This window comes from Amphiprion ocellaris, chromosome 9 (genome assembly GCF_022539595.1).
Source record: "Amphiprion ocellaris isolate individual 3 ecotype Okinawa chromosome 9, ASM2253959v1, whole genome shotgun sequence".
NCBI classification, from domain to species: Eukaryota; Metazoa; Chordata; class Actinopteri; family Pomacentridae; genus Amphiprion; species Amphiprion ocellaris.
The window spans coordinates 27,784,756-27,795,361 of NC_072774.1; the positions used below are offsets into that span (position 1 = coordinate 27,784,756).

Below are 10,606 nucleotides of genomic sequence, written 5' to 3' on the forward strand. Positions count from 1 at the left end.
TAGCTTGGGTGCCAGTGCATCTGTCCATTTGGGGTGCTCCTTAATCTCCCCTTCTTGGGGATTTTGGTCTGAAGGACTCCTCATGGTATATTTGTAGGAGCACCCTCTGGAGAGCCACAGCTTCGGTTGCTAACCCTCCATCTCTCAGAGCTTTCCACTGTCACTGCAATCACCACCACAATATTTACGATCGTCATCCAGCCTTAACCTGGAAGTTCAAAGCCAGTGACCTATAGCTCATCTGGAGGTCACTGGCCAGTGGCCATCAGGGAAAGACTGCATGACAACTGCCTTTTATCAGATAAGCTGGAGGAAAAACTTCAGGACGTAATGGCTTCAAGATGCCAGTAGCACTATGACTTTTAGAGCAGGTCAAGAGAAACAGCCAAAGGTTTGAGAGTCGTGATCAGTTATTGTACATGTCCAAAGGCTATTACAGTAAATGTTGTGTCTCTGCCCTCCCAGCCACACCCACACTTCCTCTTTGTGACTTGTTCTTCTGCTTTCTTTCCAAATAGCCATAATCTCATTCACATCTCTTTCACATAGCTTTTTAGTTTTTCTTCCTTATTTTACTCCCTCCTCAGACTACCGTCCCTCTTTGTATTTTGTAATGTCACGCCGGCCTTTCTATTGTACTCTCTGTTATACCGTCCTCTGGAAGCCATTAATAACAGCCAGCATCTGCTTTTTAACCCTAAAGGTTCCAGGACAGACAGTCTAAACATGACAAAGAGTCTACTTCTGGTGATGTAAACTGCTTTACCAAGAGGAACAAGAGGCTGCAGCTGAAAGACATCAGCTGAGACCATAAGCCATCAGCTTAGGGGAAAAAAGGATGTTGACTTTTGTTAAGTAGCTTGTAGCACTGTTTATGCCTGTGATTACTTCTCCAGGCATGCTTTGACACAAGAAAGTGCAGTAGAAACACTGAGCTTTCTCACAGTGTCTCTAGATTAAGGTGTCAATACAATAAAGTGCGTACAGCTCAAATGAGAAGGAGACATTACTTCCACAAAACTGTTTAAAAAGAAATACAGTGTCAAAATCATAACTACGGCTGTTGAAAGTTATGGTGGGTTACATCTGATAAATGTCATGAGAATCTCTGGCTTCGGACTGAAATGTTTTTTTAATTTATCATCCACAATGGTTTTTTTTTTCTGTTCTTTATATGCATTTTGTTTTTAACATCTGCTTCTGTTAACTTCAATGTCACTTCCATTACATGTGCAACTCTTATTAATATTTGCTTAATTCTTATCTAGTGAGCCTCTAAAGTAATTTACTGTTACAATGAAAGTTTTTCATGAAATCATGATCCAGAAACCATACAGCAGCCAACAGCTGATTCAATACAGGGTGTAAACTATGTTTTCCCCCCCTAACAAGCTTAAATTTGTGCTAATAGAGGGAGTGCCGGCTAACTCCATCCCTCTGAGTTAAGACCTTTCCATGCATGGCTTTTACAGCTGGCAGGGCTGTGAAATGGGCTCAGGTTACCTCAGTGTTTGTATAGTAATTACTGACGTCTGCTGCAAAATGTCCTCCCCGAGGTAAAAGAGCTGCAGCAGGATGCTACAGAAGAACAGCACTTCTCACCATAACTCCACCCTTTACCAGAATGATGTAAGCGGCTGAGGGAAGATAATGAATAGACATTACAAGTGAGCTCCACAGAAGACACACACAGCAACTGTCCATCTGCACTGTTGCAATTTAAGGCAAAGCCACTGGTTCATCAATGTGCTTCTGCTGCCACCCAGAGGACAAAAAGCTGAGTCACTGTAATTCTAAAATAAGTATGAATTGTATTTAGAATGTTGCTTTTCACACATGGTGGATTTATAGTTTAATTCTTATATTATATAGGCATGTATAGGTCTTATTTTGTCCACCTCCTTCCCATTACAAAAAGACAATCCAAGAGTTTTTGTTTCTATGCACTGGCTACACTTTATTGAACATATGAAAACAAGTACAAATGGCAAAACAAGAAGAAAAATTTACTTTTTCTCCCAAACAGGCAAATAAATTAAGTCACACTTTCATCGATTCATTACAAGAGGCATGTCATGTTAATTTGTTCTGCATTATAAGTGCTGAAATTGTGAGCAACCTTCACCTTAAAACTCCTTCATGTAGTGGCAGTAAATGTGGTAAATTTTCACAAGTTGCCTATTAATTCTACACCACAAACAGCACTTGTTAATGGAGAATACTAACTAATAAAACTACTGCTCATGAAGCATTTAGAGCCGAGAATGACGTTGGTACGCAGAATAACGAATAACTTCTGGAACAACACTTAACTAACTGCAGTGTTCAGAGAAAAGCAACATCAACACCAAGATGTATAACCGCTAAGGTATTCTAATGTGGCAGAAGAGCTTTAAGCTTCCATTTGGTTAACATACATAGTGAGTTACTACAGATAGTTTAAGCTCAATCAGCTGATTATCTTCTGAACAAGAGTGTAGATCGCACACCTGAAGTGTAACAAGAAGTAAATACTATGCAGACTGAAGGCCACAGTGAGTAGAAACAAACTCATGCCTTAACTAGTACATACAGTAACTGCCCATATTTATTTTACATTTATGCAATATTTACATACTTGAAATCTCCCTTTGTGGCTGTGCGACATGTGCGTCTCAAACTACAATCATTTCCATCATCTCTTCACTCGGCCAAAATGAGAGAAGCAAAGAAGCATTTACCACAATCCAAGATGAGGAAATGGAAGTATGATGTCATCACAAAAAGCTAAGCTAAAGTGGTGCAACACACGTTAAATTTTCTTTTTTGTTCGACACTAAGAGGCTGAAAATGTCTCAGCCCCCTTTTGTCTTGAGATTCCAATGATATATATATACAAAACCAGCTTGCAAACTGTGAGATCACAAGAACTTTGCTGAAATCCATCAACTGCAAACGGATTAAATGAAGACAAAACACACATGAAGGAGAGGAGCAGGAACGTGACACAAAGGGGCAGGAGTTGACCAGACGGTATTGTATTGAACAACTCTAAAATGGATACAAATGTGCAACAAGAAAGCAGAATTTGTCCCAAAAAGTCATCTCTGGGACAGAAAACGCATCTTCTTAAATATCAGTTAAATGAATTCAGCATTGGAGTAAGGTGGACATTGGAGGAGAGGGGTAGGGACAAGAGGAAAACTTCTTAGTAGGAGCGGATGGCGGGAGGAACGTGGGCACAGTCCTGCTCATCCAGAGAGGCGTCGATAACAGGTCGGTACTCCAAGGTCACCTGAGATTGGTCAAAAGCAAAGGTGCATCAGACATCACGGGTGATACTGACATTTCAAGTTGATAATTGCTAGTGGAACATTCTAAAATCCAACAGAGAGCAGAGGATTGTACCTTTCCAGTCTTGGGGTCGACGTAGGACAGTGTGTGCTTCCTCCAGTGCTGATCGTAGGGCTTCTTCTCCTGACCCTGCAGGGGCTTAGAGTAGTCATACTCATCGACACGATCCTGGAACATAGTAAAAGGAATTTTATCAGAGGGAAGACTGGCTGTAATGAAGAATGTGGAATTATACATTTTTTTCCAATTATCTACTAATAAAAATGTAATACTAAGAAGAGAACAGTAGAAGAGCCAAACCACCCATTAGCAGGGGAGAAACAACAAAACTAGACCCCAGAGCTTAAAGCATGACTAAAAGAAGAGGCAGAGTGAGAACAATAGATGAAGAAATATAGGTACATATACATACCTTAAAGTCCTCTCTGGCGTGGGCTCCCCTGCTCTCCTTCCTCTGCTCAGCGGAGTGGATGGTCTGGACGGCGTTCAACATCAGATTCTGCAGCTCCAGTGTTTCCACCAAGTCTGTGTTCCATACAATGCCTGGAGGAAAGAGAAGGAGGAAAACAATTGAAGAGATTTTAGATTCTACGTCACAGACTAAGAGAACTGTAGCTTTTTGCACGGAAACACACAACTGGACACAGAAAAGGCACAAAAAGCAGTGCAGTACCTCTGTCGAAGGTCTTGAGGTCATCCATGGTCTGGTAAATGGCATCCATCTTATCGCATCCCTCCTTCAGAACGGAGCCGGTACGGAACACTGCAGCGTGGGCCTGCATGGTCTGAATGCAGACGTAGAGAAAGACGTTATTTTGTGTTTGTTTATGAACTCAGAATCTCTTTGAACACAGGTTCAACTAGAATATGGTTTACTACGGCACAACATCTGATATATAGCAATACTCCCTGTTACAATTTGTGACTTTTACTAATAATTCCTGTAATAATAAACATTGGTACATGTGGATGTGTCCATATGTGTTTGTACCTTCTGCATGTTGAGCCTGATCTCAGAGGTTCTCAGACTTCCGTTGGCAAACCTCAGCTTATCCAGGTTGGCCACAGACTCCTCTCCTGCACTGGGCTTCAGTGGGGACAGTTTCTCTCCTGGAGACAAAACAACATTATCAGTGTCAGCGGTGAAGCAAATGTGTACTAAAAGACTGATGTCAGATATAATCCTGTAGGGCTGCTCATCAAACATCAGTCATTATCATAATTTTGGCTTCCCACAATTAAATGAACAGGATTGGACATGGTACTGAATTTTAAAAATGCATGCTCCACTCTTAGAAAGCAATGTAGATAAAATCACTTGGGTTCAACATCGGTAAATCTTACATTATAACACCGTATTTTACTCTGAATCATAATTTTTTGTCACAAATTGTTGCACATGTTGTAACTTAGTAGGGGGAATAGAGGCTTCTCTGTGCACAGATGTCTGACTAAAAGAAAAATCAGTAAATAGTAGCATTTATCAACAAATAGATGTTTAAGAACAAGTGTTTTGGGTACAAATGTATTTACACTTGGCCCTTTAGGAGATGCACAGAATTCAGGTGAAAAAGAACCTGTATTTAAAGCCTGATTTGATGCAAAGATTTGTACATTAGCAGGAATGTAGCAAAACACAGAACTGCTAGAACGCCTTTGTTTACTTAAAAGTGGAATAAAAATATTCTGTCCGTTCAAAAAGAAAAAAAAAATCAGTGAATAAATGAACAATTGTGGTATTAGTATTAAAAAATAAACGTTATAATTTAGCCATAGTGGTGGTATTTAAACAGAAAACAAAAGGATATTACATAGCATTTTACATGACCCCCTTGATAGATTAATGTGATATTCATCTCTACTAAATGGCAAAATGTTGCATCATTAACAATCTAGTGTTAAACTTCTTTTTTTTTTTTAAAAAACTATTTAACATTCCTCATTCTAGTAAAAATTATTAACAGAGGTCCTCACCAGGTTTGTGCTCTGAAGCAATTGTGAGGGCGCAGGCTCTGCCAAACACCACCAGGTCCAGCAGTGAGTTAGCACCCAGCCTGTTAGCACCGTGGACGCTGGCACATCCAGCCTCGCCGCAGGCATACAGTCCAGGCACCACCTTGTCCTCACCGTTGCTGTGAGTGATCACCTGTTGAGAAAAGATTTAAAGTGTTGGAAGACACTCGCAGCGAAGCACTGAGTAGTGGATGAGAAAATGCACAAATTCTGTACCTGTCCCTTGAAGTTTGTGGGAACTCCACCCATGTTGTAATGAACGGTGGGGAGGACAGGGATGGGCTCCTTGGTGACGTCAACGCCGGCAAAGATCATGGCTGTTTCTGAGATACCAGGCAGCCTTGTGGCCAGCTGCTGAGGAGGCAGGTGGTGAAGCTGCAGGTAAACGTGGTCCTTCTCTGGGCCGACACCCCTGAAGGAGTAAATACAGGTATCGATAAGCAACAGCAGCTGATTTCTTAGTTCTTTCAGACTTGAAAACCTTTGTTTTGCTGACACACAGTTAACATCAAACACAGGCGTTGTCTGTACCTGCCCTCCCTGATCTCAATGGTCATGGAGCGGGACACAACATCTCTGGAGGCCAGGTCTTTGGCGTTTGGTGCGTAGCGCTCCATGAAGCGCTCTCCCTCGCTGTTGATCAGGATGCCTCCCTCACCACGGCAACCCTCTGTGATCAGGCAACCGGCTCCATAGATGCCTGTAAGGATTCAAATGTTCAAAAGGATGTCTGTCCTGCTCACATTTTGCTGAAAGTAAAAGACATGGTTTAGCATTTTGCCAATTATATATAAATACTTGTGTCTTAGAAACCTATTTTAAAGACTAATCTTCATTTTTTTTAGAGTAATAATAGTGCTCAGTTTTAGGTGGGGCACTACATTATTCTTCTGGTGGCCACGATCACTTACGAGGCAGGCAATCGGATCCCAATGTTGATGAACAAATAACACAAGTACAACAGTACATATATTTTGAACTACTAAAATGAAGTGGTCTTTGAAATTGAATCATAGGAATTCTAACTTTAAATTAATGGTATTTCAATCAAGAAAACAAAAGGTCGGTAATGTGAATAAAAGAAATCTTCCAAGTTTTGTTGCCATTATTGCTATGGCACCAATAACTAATATGATCCTGTGCTTTATGGACTAAGCACCGATAGCAAAGCACTGAAGTACATTTACCTTGATAATTACGCTGTAATTTTACTAGAGAAATCCAAAAGAGTGTGTTAATTTTATCTCTACATGTGTGCTCACATCAAGTGTAAACAGTGAATACAAATATTAGTAACAGTAACACTAAAGGTCAGCTTGCTTTTGACTTATTAACTTGATGGCACACTACAGGTAAACTATTTTATACATACCTAGAATATTTTCAACAACATAAAGTACACTGCATTAATGTAAACAGGTACTTGCAACCAAATACTACACTGTGCTTCACACATAACAGAAGAGTCTAGTGTCAAACGTCCAAGAGAAACAGAAATAAACATGAATATGTGACTTTGTGAAAGTGAGATCTACTACCCAATGACTGGCTCAACTGTAGAATAGAGTAGTATGTAGAATTTGACATAGTGGTAGAAATACAGAGGTCAGGGGTTACTATACATGCACAGCAAACTTGCTCTTTAACTTACAAGTTACCACATGAATTATTGTTTCATACAGAAAATGGGACAAAAGACAAATAATTCATAGTTTTAAAACCCTTCCCAGACACACGAACAGCAATTGATCTAAGCTGTATACTAAAGATAATAAGCATCTACACTATCTCTCAGTATCTCTTCATATATCGGAAGTAAATGTAAAATCAAAGAGGGGGGACACAGAAAGGCATCAAACATAAGACTAACCATAAGAACAGCATCTTATCACATCTTTATGGCTAGTCAATAAAATAAAGGACTTTGAACTGTCGTTGATAAAATAACTTTACTCGTTAAAATTACTAGTAAACTCATGTTTTTCAAGCAATTATTTATCTGCTTGCTTTGCACTGCTTTAATGCTTCAGTAACAGAACTATTTTATGGCTGTGGTTTAATAAGTTAATAAGTTCCTTTTCTCACCAGTTGGATGGAACTGTACAAACTCCAAATCCTGGCAGGGCAGGCCAGCTCTGGTCACCATTGCATTTCCGTCTCCTGTGCTTGTATGTGCAGATGTGCAGCTGAAATAGGCCCTTCCATATCCCCTGGAAGGAAAGACAGAAGCGGTTTCTAAATTTTCTCACACATCTGATGACACTACGTTAACACTTCAAGAAACTTGTGTCTCACACAGTCACACTATGGTAGCTGACAAGACTGAATGATAACTGGATGCATCTCCTACCCAGTAGCGATGACGGTATTCTGGGCTCTGAAGCGGTGAATAGAACCATCCTCCATACAGAGAGCAATCACGCCTTTGCATTCTCCATTTTCCATCAGCAGATCCAGGGCAAAGTACTCCACAAAGTAACTGGTGTCATAACGAAGCGACTGAACAGGAGTCACAGAGGCAGACAGAAGCAGTTAAGCGATGCTCCACAGCAAGACAAGTTTCTCAAAGCACAGACTGAGTCAGAAAAGAAGGTAGAAAAGGATGTGAACTTACCCTTCCATAAAGTGTGTGCAGCAGTGAGTGTCCTGTTCTGTCAGCTACACAGCAGCAGCGGTGAGCCTGGCCTCCTTTTCCATACTTTAGACTCTGACCTCCAAAAGCTCTCTGGTAGATCTTTCCATCCTCAGTGCGGCTGAATGGCATGCCAAAGTTCTCCAGCTGGGAAAAGAAAAAGCAGCATAAGTTCCCCATGTGATATAAATATGTAAATAAAACTTAAACAAACAAAAAAAACCTCATTTAAAAAAAAAAATCCACTATCCACCATATCAGAAGAGTTCCCCCTACTTTAACCTTTACAAATTATGAAGTGTTGAAGGTTTAAGATCTAATCCTGCTTCATAAAGGTGTATAGTATAGCATTAAATGAATGACTTACACAGCTATTGAGTTGCATCTTTAGTGGTCAAAGCCTAGTATTTGCCAGCTAGCATAACCACTGCTGTGTATGTACATGTGTCTTTGTGACAGATCTTACCTCCACTACAGCTGCAGGAGCCTGTTCTGTCATGTAGTGGATGGCGTCCTGGTCTCCGAGCCAATCAGATCCCTTCACTGTGTCATAGAAATGCCACCTCCAGTCATCCTCCTCCATGTTTCCCAGAGCCGCATTGATCCCACCCTATGAGCCAGAGTTATATTACACAGTTCAAAAAATTTGAAGAAACAGCACAGCTTAGATTGACATTCGTAAAGAGAGCTAGTTCATTTCAAATGCACCGAGTGCCGAGGAATTTGAGCCTAACTGAACAACAGATCAGTTTACATCTTCAATAACCACATAAAGTATGTTGTTATACCTGTGCAGCGACAGTATGAGACCTGGTTGGGAAGAGTTTGGTGACACAGGCAGTGTTGAAGCCAGCCTCTGACAGTCCAAAGGCTGCCCTGAGTCCCGCTCCTCCAGCTCCTACCACCACAGCATCAAACTCATGATCCACAACTGGATACTGAGTGGAGATCTGAAAACCATGAAGATGAGAGGGTGTAAAACTTCTATGAAAAGAGCAGCTTGTACAAAGTTAAGACCAAACTCTCACCAGAGTGAAGGAGTGTTGTGAGTATAGATATTCAGTTTGATTCAGTGTTTTTTACTGGCATGAATACTGTTTTAACAATACTGTCAAATCATCAAGGATGGTGTAATGCCAAAAAAAAAAAAACCAGAAGAAAAGACTTCATTAAGTGGATTAAAAAAAAAGAAAAATTGAAATAATTTTCACCCGTATAAATAACCCTTTTAAATTCTGATCTGTGTAAAACAAACAGAAATGTTACTCACATCATCTGACACTTTGGCATCTTTCCCCTTGCCATAGATGGAGAAGTGAAAGTTCCTGGAGCCCTGAACTGCAGCAGCAGGGACCTGGCAGAAAAGAAATCACCATTTAACATTGGAAAACCATACAAAAGCAGCATCATAGCTCAGATGCTGTTCAAACTAATCACTGCATGCCACTGAAAAATAATCAGCTAAAAAACATATATTTAAAAGTTTATTCCCATATTAAGGGAAATATTAAATATATAATACTTATTTATTAACAAGTCCAGAATATTGAACTATTACCAGTGTGTCTATGTCTACACTACAGAGACTTTTCACATGCCATCTTGGTTATTGTTTACACCCCCGTACCAGGGCTTTATCTACAAGCACATGCAACGTCATCAACTCTGTTAACGCGAGACTTCAGGCTTATGCACCCCTGTGCTTTCTTTCATTCTTTGTATTTTACTGTGCTTTTTTTTTAAATTTTACAACTTATACAATCTCAATCAATCCCTGCAAAAGATGTCCCCGTAAGGATCAACTCAGTTTTCCTATTTTGATATCAATCACAGCACATCCATAAGAATCTCTTTCCAAAAGCATTAATATCCATTGTCATTATTCGGTGCAAATTTTACACCAACCTGTGGTATTGACTTTGACTTTTATGACCCATGGCATGATTAAACAACTACTTCGGTGCAAAACAGTCTTTAAATATATCTGCAGTGTTTCCTTTTACACGCTGTAGCTAACAAGCAGCCGCTAGTTGCCACACTGTTTCACAAGGGCAAGTGAGTTTGATGCTGGAATACCTCAATTATGTTCACAGTTTACTAAACATTACTCATAATATAACAGGTAAAACGAATAAAAGAGACAGTATAGTTGCATATAACATAGTGTTGCACTCGCAAAAATAGCTTTTTTCATGGTGTCACATTGAAACACCCTAAGCTACATAACAGATTACGCAAGTGAGAATCCGCCAGTTACGAAAGCTAAATTCTTCCTTTCAGCATGAATAAATACAATAAATACACATGATTAAAGTACACAAAGTTGATGAGAGTTTTACTGTGAACTTGTTTCTACTTACTGCTTTCGTCTTAAACAGCGCCTTCTTGGACAGAAAACGGGACGCAGCACGAACACTCGCCATGTTGTCAGTTGGAGGACCGTTCCTGCGGCTCGAGGGAGGATCAGATATTCTGTTGCACTGGACTGAACCACTCTGAAAGAAGGGGGTGACACTTATATTACACCTAATAGTTTTTAATCCGAAACATTTTGTAATGTATGTGTAGTAGTGATAACCGTCGAAATAGTTTAAATAAATTCGCCCAAATGCATACATTGCTAAATTA

General features: G+C 40.1%; 1 protein-coding gene across 1 annotated transcript; it reads right to left on the reverse strand.

Annotated features, from left to right (window-relative positions):
- Positions 1 to 3,001: 3,001 nt before the first annotated feature.
- sdha (succinate dehydrogenase complex, subunit A, flavoprotein (Fp)) lies at positions 3,002 to 10,467 on the reverse strand. The gene is made up of 15 exons (XM_023276854.3): positions 10,339 to 10,467; positions 9,249 to 9,332; positions 8,767 to 8,928; positions 8,445 to 8,588; positions 7,961 to 8,125; positions 7,697 to 7,845; positions 7,432 to 7,556; positions 5,878 to 6,046; positions 5,563 to 5,758; positions 5,308 to 5,479; positions 4,325 to 4,443; positions 4,007 to 4,118; positions 3,746 to 3,876; positions 3,388 to 3,501; positions 3,002 to 3,274 (listed from the first exon to the last, which is right to left on the reverse strand). Exons 1-15 carry the CDS (start codon positions 10,399 to 10,401, stop codon positions 3,188 to 3,190), a joined length of 1,992 nt encoding a protein of 663 aa, XP_023132622.1. The 5' UTR covers positions 10,402 to 10,467; the 3' UTR covers positions 3,002 to 3,187.
- Between the last annotated feature and the right edge of the window lie 139 nt (positions 10,468 to 10,606).